A 15,535-nucleotide genomic window follows, 5' to 3' on the forward strand; every position below is an offset into this window, starting at 1 on the left:
TTTTTTTTTTTTTTTTTTTTTTTTTTTTTTTTTATACAGCATTGGCTTCCTTCATGGAGTCCTCCCATGAACACCATTCTTGGCCATATTTTTACATATAGTTGATGTGTGCACAAAGATATTGGACTACTGTGCCAGTGATTTCTGTAAGTCTTTAGCAGACACTCTAGGGTTCTTTTTTTTACCTCTCTGAGTGTTCTGCGCTTCTGGCGTCATCTTTGGTGGACGTCCCCTCCTTGGGAGAGAAGCAACAGTGCCAAACTCTCTTCATTTGTAGACAACTTCTCTGACTGCCGATTGATGAAAATCCAGACTTTTACAGATGGTTTTGTGCCTTTTCCTAGCTTTATACCTTGATCGCAAATCTTCAGACAGCTCTTTTGACCGAGCCATGATGCACATCAGAAAATGCTTCTCATCAAGACAATTATTACTAGGTGTTTTTATAGTGGAATGGGCAGCTTTAAATCACTCACCAGTGATTGGGCACACACCTGACTTAAATTGTTTGGTTTCACTTGCTCTTTAGGTCTCATTAGGCCAGTACTTCTCAAATAGAGGGGCGCGCCCCCCTGGGGGGGCGCAGAGCAATGCCAGGGGGGGCGCATGTGACCTCGGGGAACATGCTTTTTTTTTTTTTTTTGCCGTACTGGAATAAAGTGTACTTGCACATCCACTCAGTGGGTGGCAGTGGCGCTCTCATTTTCAGAGTGCGCGCAGTATTTTTGAACTAAGGAAGAGCACTCAGCACACACAGAAAACAGATATGAAGAGCAGTGTGGCGCCGCCGTTTTCGAAAGCCGTTTTCCGACCGGACTCACTCACGCAGCGACCCACTGTCTTGTCCGGTTCTCACGTCGCCGCCCGAGAAGTGCCATTTTCGGCTTGGGATCGTCACGACGACCGCCTTCACCTACGGTTCTACCTCGGCCGCCGAGAATGCGCTTTTTTCGTGCCGTTTGCCTTTTAGCTTTGACTTTTAATACAGTGGCTGATGAGGAAAGACCACTGTTTACTGTGTCTAAAAATAATTATAACAGACAGCCAGAAGCCAAATCAATTAAGACGCCACTTAAAGACATTAAACCCCAATCTCATTGATAAGCCGCTTGATTGTTTTTCAGTGAAAACGTGCCAAATATTGCCAACAATCGTCCTGCTTTGTCAGTGTTATATCAGTAAACCAGTGAGCATTGTTAGCATGCTCATTGCAAAATAACTCCACACCATTGCAAAGGAGGTAAATACTGTGAGCAGCAAAAATCAAAACTGACCTTGTGTCCAAGGACACTCTTTTTTTTCTTTTAGTCAGTTTTGTTTTTTCGGTCAAATTTTTTGGCATATTGTCCTCATGAGTGAATGTTTCTAATCAATTTTAATTTGTTATTATTTACTGATTTTATTACATTTTATTTTTCTGTATCAAATGGTCAAAAATGTACCTTGAGTGTATTTTTTACAGTTTGGATGTGACTTTTTTTTAAATTCAGGTAAATTGATGCGTGTCAAGTCTTGTCTGTTACAAACAAAACAATGTTAATAAAGTTATACTTCATTATAACTTGATCTATGTTACTTTTTTTCTTTATTAGAAAAAAAAGGACACAATATTAGGCAGATGCGTATTTATAATAGTAATTTTATAGACAAATGATACTATTTACAGTGGCGGCAGAGAGTTTGGGGGGGCGCGAAACATTTATGTCTTCCTTGGGGGGGTGTAACAGAAAATAATTGAGAAGCACTGCATTAGGCAGAGGGTTCACTTATTTCCCCCCCTTCTGTCATTGTTTGCATGCTATCCTCATTAAATAATGAAAACCTCTACATTTTGGGTGGTTTTAGTTAAAGCAGACAGTTTTTACATCTGTATGATTTTGACAAAGATCAGGTCACGTTTGATGGTGATTTTATAGAGAAATGTGAGAAATTCCAAAAGGTTCAGATACTTTTTAATACCACTGTAGTTATGAGACATTATGAGTTCAACATATCCAATTTTTGAAAGATGTTATCGGGATTTTTTTATCCTAATCTAAACAATCAACTGGCCTGTTATTTTCATGAAGACAGAAATGCGGTCGAAACATTATGTAACACGCAAGCTGCACATTGCAAAAAAATTGCACGTTTTGCCACCCACATAGTGGCCTAGTTTGAAAATGTTTGCCCTCCATCCCACCTCATGATTCAGGTCAAAGTTTTATGATTTTCGACTCGTGTAGTTGGGATTATGACAGATCTCAAAATTGTATCCATTTAAGGACATTTGTATTGTACAAGTAATTGATTGAAATCATGAGGCAAAAGAGGATCCAAATAATGTCAACTAAAACTACAGTATACAAAATTTAGCATCCATCCATAAAAAAAAAAAAAAAAAAAACACCGCATGTTGCATGACAATGCTATTCTAGCCTTAAAATGTACTTGGTAAGCACAGAATGTTTATTGATACCCTGATAAATGAGTTACTGACCGACTACACATAGTGTAACATGCAGCAAACAGATAAAATGCGCTGCTTTTAGTTTCTGTGATACTTACCGGCAAAAACAAACACGCACACACATGCGCATGCACACTGCTAAAATAAACACTTACCACTCTGTTGCGACTGTATGAGCTAGTCATTGTGTGTTAATCATACTCCACACCAGTGAGTTTCCTAAGTAAACATTTCCAGGAATTTGGCAGTCACTAAATTGAGGCAAACTTTTATTTTCAGTCAAAATATTGGTACTAAATTCTATTTTCACATACTTTGTACAAGACTACTGACGAACCCTTGTAAATTTTCCTAACTTTGTACCAGATTTTTCAGACCATTATTTGCACAGTCATAGTCCCAGCCAAACTAAAGCATTTTTTTAAGTGTGTATGATAGTCCAGACAATATGGTACTTTTTTAAAAATACAGTGGTACCTCTACATACGAAGTTAATTTGTTCCAGGACCTTGTTTCTTGTCTAAATGGTCGTATGTCGACTAGGATTTTCCCATAAGAATACATTATAATTCCATTAATTCATTCCACAGCCCGAAAACCTACACTGAATCCACAATAAATACTGCTGGTACCATTACAAAGGGCAATTGCACATAGCAAAACAAATAAATTATAAATAAAAATGGGAATAATAATATAATAATAATTCCTGTAATAATGTAACGAATCGGGTTCTAATGTGGCGGTTGTTTTGCGTGCTGTACCTAAACGCACCACGTAGCTGATGTGACAGTGATATAGGTGCGGTTGAGATTTTACTTTCTCTTTAATGTTCTGTTGTTGTTGGCGTGAACTGCAACGGACAGTAGGCGTGTTGTGTTGCACGGGTTCAGAAATAAATGATTAAAAACCTGACTAGGCTAGCGATATTACCACAATAATAATTGTCACCTTAACTTATAAAGACTGTCAGAAGTCGGAGGACGACCGTCGAGATCGTAAACATTCTAGGCCATATTGTCAAGCCAGTTTATGGACGCGCACAACACACTCATATTTTTCTATCATTTCCATCTTCATTTCCATGGTAAGCGTCACCTTTTTCCTTTTTTCACCTCTTGCGCTAACCTTGTTGGAATCCATGTTGATTTCCCTCACGAGAAAATCCGCCCTGTGTCCGTCTTAGAGGAAAACAAAGAAACTGCGGCGCTGTCATAAATCGTCGTATTTCGAGCATGTCATCGGATGTAGAAACAAATGGCGAGTCAAATTTTACGTTGCATGTCGAAGCGATCGTATGTCGAGGTACCACTTTCGACACCTAGATTTCAAAACCAAGGATAGCATGTGTCGCTTCCATGGATTCGCAGCTTCAACTGAAGCAAGCCATCAGACTGGGCTCCCCTCCGTCACTGATGTGTGTGAAGAGGTCGGAAGATGCCGGAACCATGTCGGAGGACGACGGACTGCCCTGCAGTCCACCAGAGTACATTTCACCTCATGTCGCCAAGGTAACGTGTCCCACTACACGCTCCATGTAATCACCATATATACCCATGTATGTATGAATTGTTTTCTTTCAACCTGTATTTTTCAGAATCAGGCTCAGAGGAACAGCTCTATTAGCCTAGAGGGAGTGGACAGTGATGACGACAAGGTGAGCGTATATACAATATAACAAAATATCCATAAAAACAGTAAGGTGCGTCAGTAACCGTGTATTTTATGGTCTAAATTAGAAATTTAAAAAAAAAAAAAAATTAAATATTGTCTTCTTTTTTTTATCAATTTTATGTTATAGTGTTTATTTACATGTTTAATGAAAAACAAAAACAAAAAAAACAGTATTCTCTTCAGTTGAATTTTTTTTTTTTTTTTTTTTTTAAATAAGTACCGTAATTTTCGGACTATAAGGCGCCACCCACCAAATTTGACACGCAAATGGCATTTGTTCATAGATAAGCCGCAGCTGTCCTCACTGTGCTATGGGATAGTTACACCAAAGATATTAACCCGTAACACTTTGACAGTTGCGTCATAAAACTTTCATAAGACCGTCATAACTATGGCATGACACTGTCATAAGTATTAATGAATGCTTATAGCGGATATCATTTAGTGTCATCCAGCAAATTACCTCACTTTTAAAAGGATGTAAAAGATCCGAGCTGGACATAAATGGAGTTAGTGACAAAATTTGCCTGATGACACTTAATGACATCTGTTATAAGTATTCATTCATGTCCATGACCAGTGTTGTTAATCTTACTTAAAAAAAAAAAAAAAAAATAGTTACATTTACAAATTACTTCTCTCAAAAAGTAATTGCGTTAGTAACTCGGTTACCCTTACGTAAGAGTAATCAGTTACTCGGCAAAGTAACTGACGTTACTTTTCATGGTCTACACGTTATTACATGATCCATTCTATTCACATCAAATATGCTTATATTAACTGATTGAATTAAACTCTTTTTCATTCAAAAAAAGAAACAAAAGTCGCCTTTTTTACATGTTTTGTAATTTCACTTATTTAAGAGTTTAATGGTATACAAACTTTAACTTTAAAATTGCTGTGAGAAAAAAGCCTTTTTCCTGTCGTTCTGAACAGTGACTTGTGTTTACCGTCACACCCCTAATAATTTTTTTTTTTTTCAACATGCAGGAGAGCTTCTGAATCTCTTCCCTCTTCTATCTTTGCTCTAGTTGTTTTGATTTTTTTTTAAATCACACACGGTTTATGGATACGTCATTCAAGAAAAGTTTAGTGCAAGTAACTATTTTTAGTACTAAACAAAAACAAATTATTATTGTAGCATCTATAAGGACAACGGCCCTTGGTGATGATAATGCATACTGAACAGGAAAACAGTCCATTTTCAATTAATTGTACCCACCTGAACGCCAGGAACTGTATGTACCATATTGGCTCGAATATAAGACGGCACTGATTATAAGACAACCCACTCTTTTTCAAGACTCAAGTTTGGAAAAAAAAAAGACTTTTTGAACACCAAATTAATTTTTATGCAGAAACTAATTACAGTACATCCGAAACAAATGATTATAACAATATATTTGAGAGAAAAAGCATGTTATTTTGCCTCATTCAAATCTTAAAATCTGAACATTTAAATATGTAAAGTGCAGTGACATTCATAAATTAATGGCTTCTGATTTTTGAAGTGTAAATAAACCAATCTATTGTGATAAAACAACAAAATTGCAATAACTGCATTAACCATCAAAGTGAAGTCTAACTGTAACCGTAGTCTTTAAACAAATCTGAATAAGGGAAAACTTAGCAATAAAATAATGCAAACTTGAGAGTAGGTGAGATGTCATGACAGAACATCGCTTCAATGATATCTGGCGCCATCCAGCATCAAGAATGGGTATAATGTCTAGACCGCTGAGATCTGTCATGACAGAACATCGCTTCAATGATATCTGGCGCCATCTAGCGTGGTGAAAGTGTAGAATGTCTAGACCGCGAATATAAGATTACCCCCTCTTTTTCAATCTTATTTCAATGCAAAAAACACCGTCTTATATTCGGGCAAATACGGTATTTAAAATTTTTTTTTTTTAAGTTTCCTGAGTGTTTAAGATGACGCTCGCCACGCTAAATGCTAATTCTAGCGAGAACGCAAATGCAATGCTAATAACACTCCCATCCACCTAGCATCGCGTTTGCAACGGCGTTACAACCCCCTTCCCTAATTAATTAGAATATTCCCTACTGACAAAAATAATGCCGTTAGTAACGCGGTTATAATCTAACGCCATTATTAACAATACTGCCCATGATAATGTCATGTCATAATTATGACGGTCTCATGACGCCGCTGTCAAATAAAGTATTAACTATTAACCCAAATAAATCAACAAATAAGTTCCACTGGACAATAAGCCGCAGGATTCAGAATGAGGGGGGGGGGAGTCGCTGCTTATGGTCTGAAAATTACAGTATTCTCTTTTTATTTTTTAATTTAAGAAAATGCTTATTTAATTATTTCATTAGAAAAAAAAACAGCTAAATGTTTTCTGATTTCTGTAGTCCACGATCGTTCATTGACTGCTATAGAAATTCTATTTTAATTTTACTTTACTGAGATAGATAAAGCCAATGGATATGATTTACTTCCGCAAAACAGACAAAATAACTAGCAGGCCACAACTGGGCCCCGGGCCTTGAGTTTGACACCTGTGATGCAGCGACAGACCCAGACACTAAGTTAGTTTGCGTTACATTGCAGTCTGTTCAGGCTTTCATACAAATTTGGTGCATAAGGTGTTATAACTCTTTATGGGCCAATGCAGTTCCAATTTCTTTGTTTTTGTTTCTCTTTGGCTCAGATGTAAGCCACCATTTTGATCGAGGTAAATACGCAGCTTTCTAGAAAAGAAAGTGAATGCTTTGTAGAAAGAAGTCAGGTATTTAAATGTAGGCCAGGAAATCCATCCAAGCCAGCGGCATAAGATACTTTATGTGATTTATGAAAGCCGGGAGGACACACTTTATGCCGTGCGGCAGAGCCTTGTATTATTGAGTTATTTCCCATGTGACTACAATGGAAAAAACATCTCATGGTTGAGTTTAATCACTTGTGGTTATTCTAAAAACCCCCTTCATGTCGTTTGACCTCCTTCTGTCTTCAGCTCTATCTCTCCACCTTGAGCAGACCCTTGGAAATCAAATTGCAAATCTCTTGGTTGGTTGTAGTGAACCATTGGTAGCACTTAAACAAGCTTGATGGAATAAACAGGTTTACAGAGAGTAAGGATACTGTTTCACAAGTGTCGGAAATATCTCAACTTAACTGAATTTCCTACAACTTGTTTGCTGCCATTTTTTTTTCCAATATTTTTGTCTGTTTTTTTCCAGCTGAATTCAACTCCGTTACAGGACACTTATTGCAATACTTTGAATTTCAAATCATACAGTTTGTTGCTGTATCCAACCTTTTTTTTTATTAGGGCCCGAGCACTAAGCGTGCGAAGGCCCTATTGTTTTGCAAAGGATTTTTTTTTTTTTTTTTCTCAGGGCAAATGAAACATGAACATGCACGAAAAGTCACCAAAATTTGCACATACGTGCGAAAAATTGTAAATTTCGATAATTTTTCGACGTTGCAAAAAAATATAACAAAATGGCTCAGTGGCGCCCCCTTGAAATTTTTAAATTGGCCTATAACATTAGGGTCTGTCAGCGTAGAGCAATGAAATTTGGAGGGTCTATACCTTGTCCAAAACCGCTCCAAAAAAGCATTTACACCCATATTCCAAATCCAACAGGAAATCGGTTATTTTGGATCAAATATGAAATTTTTATCGATTTACAGCAGGGGTCCCCAAACTTTTTCCTGTGAGGGCCACATAACCCTTCTCTTCTCTGATGAGGGGCCGGGGTCAGTTTGTAACAGAAAAAGTGTGACGATTGCAGGAGTGCCTAAATGTAAAAATGTATTGTTTTTCAGAAAGCCACAATCAAATAACCCTTTCTGGATTCTTCACGGAACCAAAGTAAATAAAATAAAAATGATATAATATAATATAGTATAATATAATATAATATAATTAGGGCTGTCAAACGATTAAAATTTTTAAGCGAGTTAATCACAGCTTAAAAATTAATTGTAATTAATCGCAATTCAAACATCTCTAAAATATGCCTTATTTTTCTGTAAATTATTGTTGGAATGGAAAGATAAGACACAAGACGGATATATACATTCAACATACTGTACATAAGTACTGTATTTGTTTATTATAACAATAAATCAACAAGATGGCATTAACATTAATATTCTGTCAAAGCAATCCATGGATAGAAAGACTTGTAGTTCTTAAAAGATAGATTTTAGTACAAATGATAGAAATTTTATGTTAAAACCCCTCTTAATGTTTTCGTTTTAATAAAATTGGTAAAATTTTCAATCAAAAAAATTAACTAGTAGCTCACCATTGTTGATGTCAAGAATTACACAATGCTCATGGTGCATAAAATCAGTCGCACCCAAGCGCCAGCAGAGGGAGACAAAAAACACAAGTAACAAGTGGACATGACACTGCTGTCATTTTAATCTGTTTGAGCGGGGCATATGCGTTAATTGCGTCAAATATTTTAACGTGATTAATGAAAAAAATTAATTACCGCCCGTTAACGTGATAACTTTGACAGCCCTTAATATAATATAATATAATATAATATAATATAATATAATATAATATAATCAGGGGTGCACATAATTTTTTTGCCCAGGTTCTCAGAGGAGGACCTGGAGATGTGACTTGGTCCTCATTGAGCTTGAGAGCCGACCCACCTGATGCGATAAATTTATGACAAGCTTTACTTAGAGCCAATTAACTTTGATCGCGTTTGTCTACGTCCAGTACGCATGTGCGGACCACTTATGTGCACCCCTGAATATAATATAATATAATATAATATCATGTAATATAATATAATATAATATAATATAATATAATAATACTGTATTAATTAAATAGATATTAACCAAATAACCATTGCTCGGTTCTTCACAGAAAAAAGCCAGGAAATAAATAACTCTATTGGGGGAAAAAAAAAAAAAAAAAAATTTTTTTACAATTTTTTTTTTTTTTTTGTTCAGGGGGCCGGACCAAATGTGGCTGCGGGCCGTGTCCGGCCCGCGGGCCGTAGTTTGGGGACCCCTGATTTACAGGGTGCACATTTCAGACCTTTTTGCCGAGGGAGTTAGTTGGATCATCTTCAAAATTGGTGAGACTGTTCAGGAGACATATGAGATCTTAAGTTTTTAAAATGGTGCGTTTTCATTCACGGGTCTGACCTGGGCATGGTGCCAAAGTCGGCCATTTTTTCGGCAAAATGACAAATTCAGTAAATGACTAATAGTTCCTTGACACAACGTTCAATCTTTTTCATATTTGGCATGTATGTGCGGTATCCCACCCTTAACACGAGTGCTTTGAAATATTACCCATTAGGCCTAGCGCCCTCTAGTGAGAACAGGAAATGCCTTTTTTTACGAGACAGGTTCCTCCTCCAAGGGAAAAAAATCTGTTGACCTCAAACCTGCATAAGGGGAGCCTTAAGACCTGTGTTCAGGTGCCTGATGAAAAATACTGAGGTTTGGTTGAAGCAGAAGAGTCCAACAGGAGAAGTGAAAATGACTGAAGCCATTTCGTCTCACCACAAGTTTTGAACGGTCATAACTTCTACAACATATCTGCGCCAAACATCTCGTGCTTGTTGAGTCATACTCTGAAGGGTCCTGTAGGGGTCATTTGCATCAACCCTACAGCGCCAACTAGTGGCAATAGAAAGTCACTCATTTTTCTAATATATGTCCAGGTCTTTTCAGGTTGATCATTGTAGTTTCAAGACCTTTTGAAATACTTATTTTACAGCCCATGTCCACACGTCTCTGTCTGTTGCCGTGACGACCCTTTATTCGCTCCTTTTTGTAGTACTCTCTCCAATACGGGTTTTTATCTCTTAGGTGTGTGAATGTAAAGAGGCGACTTCCGAGCATGTTAGGTTCTAATGAGATGATTAGAGAGGACGATCTGCCACCACCCTGACCTGCACACTGTCAGACTTGCGTGACGTCCGAGTTGGCGCTAGATTGCGAGGGCCCGTTCAGTCCTGCTTGCAGGCCTAGTTATTATTATTTTATTTTGTGTTATTTATGTATTTACTTTTTTAGATTTATTTTTGAACAATTGCAATTTTTTTTTCATTTTCAAATGGTTTAGAAATGACCAAAAAATTGTCACCCTGCAGTGTTGTTTTTCGCAGCCATTTTAATTTTCGTTTTAGTCTGTCTTTTGGACGAAAATACTTATTAGTCATATTTTAGTCACTTCAAAATGTGTTTGACTTCGTCTAGTTTTAGTCGACAATTCTCAAAATGGTTTTGTCTATAAACATCACGATGACAATACACACTCAGCAGCAAAACAGTGCATTATTTACAATTAATTAAAGTTACCTGGACGCCACGAACTGTATGTAGAAGAGTTTTCAAGAGTTTAAGAAGACGCAGAGTCCCCGCGTTAAATGCTAACGCGAATGCTATGCTAATGCGAACGCTATGCTAACGCTACAACTTTGTTTAGTGTATGATGATCACTCAGCACAGACCTTTAAAGGCTAAAGCAACATGGCATATCTAGCAAAGATAAGAAAGCAAAACTTACCAAGCATCACCTGACACATGTTTCGCAATAGGAGCCTGGAATGGGCACACACTTATTCACCACCCGTGTGAGTAAGCCTGCCTGTGGGCCGAGGGGTCGTAGCGAGGCGCAGCACGTCACGAGTGACACAAGCAAACTTCGCTAAATGCATTGTAACTACACATGCAATGAGAAAATATCACACATTGTGAATTTATGACGGAAACTATTTCCCTCTCGATTTCGTGTCGTCAGATGACAACTGGCATCCATCTCGTTATGTTTTAGTCTCCCAAGACACGTTTTCAGAGGGTCATCGTGACGTCATCGTGGTGAAAGTTTTTCATTGACAAAATATTTTCGTTATCGTCATCGTTGACAAAAACAATACTGTTATCCTGGAAAGGGTTAAAACTATGAGAATACCTGTTGGTATGGGAAAATACTAGAAAAACTACTATAAATTAAAAAAAAAAAAAAAAAAAAAAAAACACTTTTACTGTATTAGGGAACTGTAAGCAGTTTCTTTTTTCAAAAATTGTTTTTTAATTTGTATTTTTCTTGATTATTTTTTTTAATACTTTCATTTACATTAGCTCTATGTTTAAAAATGTGTTTATTATGTTTATTTTCAAAAAAATTCATTGACAAGAGGGTACAGAAATTACAAAACTAAAGAGTTGAGGTTTAAAAATGAATGCTCTGACATTGGAATTAGGTTATAACGTGACCAAATAGGTGGGAAAATTAAGAGGTTTAACACAACACACTTTTAACAATGTTCATTTCACCTCAGCGGGAGAAGTAAGTTCCCATTGTCGTAGCTTAGTTTTTCTTGAATTTAGTCCAAGTTTGAAATCTTCTCTTAGTGGAGAAGCACGGCCTCTATAATCAACACCACAAGTGTTTAAAGCACGGCTAATATTTATACAGCTGGACGTACTCACACACAGTCGTGCTCTATTTCCTTTTAGGTTTCCTATCTTCAGGCTTCATCTTTCAAGTATAAGAACGTTAACTTTTCAACACTAACCGACCATCATTTCATGGTTGGAAGTTGTCTTCATAAAGCCACAGCAAGTCAGTGACTCATGTGTGATGTGAGCTGCACTGCCTGGAACAAATCTGGTCAAACAAAGGCAGACATACTATGGCTGAGAAGTGTCAGGCGAAATAACAAGTCCAAACATTTTGCAAAAAGAAAAAAGCACGAATGCAGATTTCCACAACACAAACGGCAATGGCATACCGCAAGCAACACCTCACTTTTGCTCATTAATATTCATGACGTTAGCAATTGTTGCTAGACGGGTCAACCTCCTGTTTGTCCCCTATAGTAAATAAATGGATATAGTGTACGAACAAGATATTTACTGAGCTAAACCTACCAATTCTGTCCGAAAATGATGTCCCTGCTGCCAAATTCACTGATAAAGATGTGGAAGAACATACAAATGTTCAGTTAAAGGAGATGGCTTGCGTGTCGAGGGCTGAAAAAGAGCCGACCTAATCCTGAGTTAGCTTTTTTATCGACACCTTTTTCTTGTGTGCAGTGCCTTACGCTACTGACAGTGATATTCTCCTGTTTCAACAATCTGTCCTTCACCTTATGCCCTGTCTTTCTCATATATTATATCCTCTTGTTGTCTTACGTCTGTGACGGTTCTTGGGGGCAATTTACGTTGCTACTTTTGTTTCACGATCGCAAATGCTACTCAGTGACAGCCAACGAAAACTTTGAATTTTCTCGTTATTAACAAATCTTAAATCTATAATTTATTTACACTTCCCCCTTACTAAAGTTTTTTTTTTTTTTTTTTTTACAACAGAAAAGGTAACAGGGGTTGTCAGATACCCTTTTGAATTGTATGCGAGGGCATGTCTATCATGTCCCACTTTCGCGTTACGATGGCGACGTTACGTCTAAAAATAGCATTCGTGCAAACACTTTGCAAAAAAAAAAAAAAAAAGTTATGCAAATTGGCCAAAGCACGAGTGCAAATTGCCACAGCGCAAATGAAATTAGCCACAACACAAACCCCAGTTGCCAAAACACGAACCCCAATTGACCGCAACACAAATGGAAACACATGGAATCACAACACAGCTGCAAACAGCCACAACACGAATGCAAAAGGATGACTAAATTCCATGGAAGTACACAGAAGGACTACAACTCCCACCCTGATGCTGCCACCATTGAGATAGTCACAAAACAATACAGTGGTGATGACATGATGACATGACAGTGCCACAGACGGACGCACGGCGGATTTTCTTGTGAGAGAAATCAACACAGGTTCCGAGAAGGTTGGTGCAGGTGGTGAAACAAGTAAAAAGGTCACGCTTAACATTGAGATGAAGATGGAAATGATTGAAAAAGATGACCGTGGGGTGTGCACACGTAAACTGGCTCAACAATACGGCCGTAGAATGTCGACGATCTCCACGGTCCTCCTCCGACCTCCCTTTGCCAGTCTTTATAAGTTAAGGTAACAATTATTATTGTGGTAACATCGTCAGGTTTTTATCATTTAATTCAGAACTTGTGCAACACAACACGCCGCCACATTAGAACCGGATTCGTTACATATATAGGCTACAGTAATTACTATTATTTTATTATTCCGGTTTTTAATATGTATGTTTTGCTTTGTGTAATATCTGGGTCTTTTTCAAAGACCCAGATAGTGTTGTTCTGGATTTACTTTTTGAATGAGATTTCTTTGGCGCGCCGCACAGCCCGAACCGTTTGACCGATCGGCACCGTTTGAATATCGAAACGACCGGAATATTCACACAACGCAGGAAATTTTTCGAACGACATCGAAAAAATTTTCTGTTCACCCGTAAACGCCGATTTTCACCGATTTTGGGGGGGAAAAAAACATTTTTTCAAAATGTATCTTGTCCTACATTTAATGTCCAAATCACATATTTTGGACATCAAAAATTTCAGGAAGGTGAGGGCATAAAAGTTGTATACAGAATTTGGAAAAAAAATTACAGTTCCCCGGAAATTTGCCAAAAACTTTCCCACTCATTTTTAATGGCATGCAACGTTGGTTCAAATTTCCCATTCACTTCCATTGGAATTTCGAATAGAATTTACAGTGCATTGATGCCATTGAGTCCCGTGTATATCAATTGTATTGATATGGATGTAGATGCCAGTAACGGCCATGGACGTCCAAATTTCCCATTCATTTTCAATGGAATTTATTTTGTTTAAAGCCACTGACCTCCATGTTTGTTGGTTCTATTGATGCCAATGTACTTGGATTTCATTGACGCAAATGTAAGTCGATGCCATTGAAGGCCATGGACGTCCAAATTTCCCATTCATTTTCAATGGCAAAAAAACAAATGTCCTCAAATCAACAGGAAATTACCAGATATCAATAGGACGTGTCCCCCAAATGACCTGATATGACGCGGACACGCTCCCCAAATGTCCCCAAATGACCTGACATCACCAGAACACGCCCCCCCAAATGTCCCCAAATTACCTTATATGACCTGGACACCCCCCCGCCCCCCAAATGTGTCCAAATGACCTGATATGACCTGGACATGTCCCCGAAATGTCCCCAAATCAACAGGAAGTGACCTGATATTGTCCCCGAAATGTCCCCAAACAAACCTGGGTTTTGGCTAAGATCTGTATCTCCAAATAGCAAAGACCCAGACTTCAGAAATTGCAGTTTCTAGTTGCCATTTGTAATAGTACCAGAAGTATTTATTAAGGATTTATTGTAGGTTTTCGGGCTGTGGAACCAATTAATGGAATTATAATGTATTCTTATTGGAAAATCCTGATCGACATACGACCATTTCGACTTACAAACAAGGTCCTGGAACGAATTAACTTCGTATGTAGATGTACCTCTGTATATACCAAAGTGTGAATTTCTGTAACTTAAGGTTTCAAGCTCTGCACATGTGAGGATGTGACGTGATAACTTGTGGTTAAGCGGGACTAGGAGTCCTCATGTCTACGTCCGTGAAATTTAGTCTACTTCTGTTTCATCTATCGGCATCCGTGCTGTGGCTTCTTGCGGTTGCATTGTGAGCCATTTGCATTTGTGTTGTGGCAATTGTATTCGTGCTTTTGCCAATTTGCACTCGTGCTTTGGCAACTGGGGATCATGTGGTGGCAATTTGCATTTGTGTGTTTTTCTTTTGTGTCCGTGCTGCGAGCCACTTGCATTTGTGTTGTGGCGATTGGGCTTTGTGCTTTTGTCAATTTGAATCTGTGCTTTTTTTCTTTTGCAAAGCGTTTGCAATTGCTGTTTGTGTTGTGGCAGTTTGCATTTATGCTTTTTTCTTTTTGCAAAGTGTTTGGACTTTGTATTTCGCCTGACACTTCTCGGCCATCGTACAGACAAGGTTGTGTTTACGCTTGGTATTTGGATTTCAGTTTGCCAACATTTTTAGATCTTCCATATGTTTCTGTAAATAGAAGCACACTTGAACATAGGCCATTGAGTCACAATACTTAAGGAAAAAAATCATTTTTCAAAGGCGTAAATGTGTGATCGGTTGTCAACCAGTGCACAGTTGGGATAGGCTCTAGCTCGCCCATGACCCACATGAGTACAAGCCTTATACGAGATGGATGGCTGAATAAATAAAGTGAAAGATTTGAGTGAAACCAAATGAAGTGAGACAAATAAATGAAACCTTCTTTTGCTGTTCTTTCCACAGTTGTCTTGTGCTGCATCCAGCAGAGTAGTGAGCCCTCTGGTGACTGTTCCGGGGGATTTCAGCCAGCCTGCAAGCCCATTCGGGTGTCTGGATAACTCTGCAGCAAAACACAAGCTGGGTTTGAGACAGAAGGCCAACAACAAGAGGAAACCTGCCAATGTAAGAAGACAAATATTGTATTTTCAGACTATCAGTC

General features: G+C 38.0%; 1 protein-coding gene across 5 annotated transcripts in view; it reads left to right on the forward strand.

Annotated features, from left to right (window-relative positions):
• zgc:66433 (uncharacterized protein LOC321250 homolog) overlaps positions 1 to 15,535 on the forward strand; it is a 79,589-nt gene that overhangs the window by 44,289 nt on the left and 19,765 nt on the right. For all 5 annotated transcript variants that reach the window (XM_057849641.1, XM_057849643.1, XM_057849642.1 and 2 more), the window contains 3 exons: positions 3,820 to 3,960; positions 4,047 to 4,106; positions 15,340 to 15,498. In XM_057849641.1, the coding sequence (XP_057705624.1) occupies positions 3,820 to 3,960; positions 4,047 to 4,106; positions 15,340 to 15,498 (360 nt within the window). The remainder of the gene's footprint in view (positions 1 to 3,819; positions 3,961 to 4,046; positions 4,107 to 15,339; positions 15,499 to 15,535) is intronic.

This window comes from Corythoichthys intestinalis, chromosome 11 (assembly GCF_030265065.1).
Source record: "Corythoichthys intestinalis isolate RoL2023-P3 chromosome 11, ASM3026506v1, whole genome shotgun sequence".
Lineage (NCBI taxonomy): Eukaryota > Metazoa > Chordata > Actinopteri > Syngnathiformes > Syngnathidae > Corythoichthys > Corythoichthys intestinalis.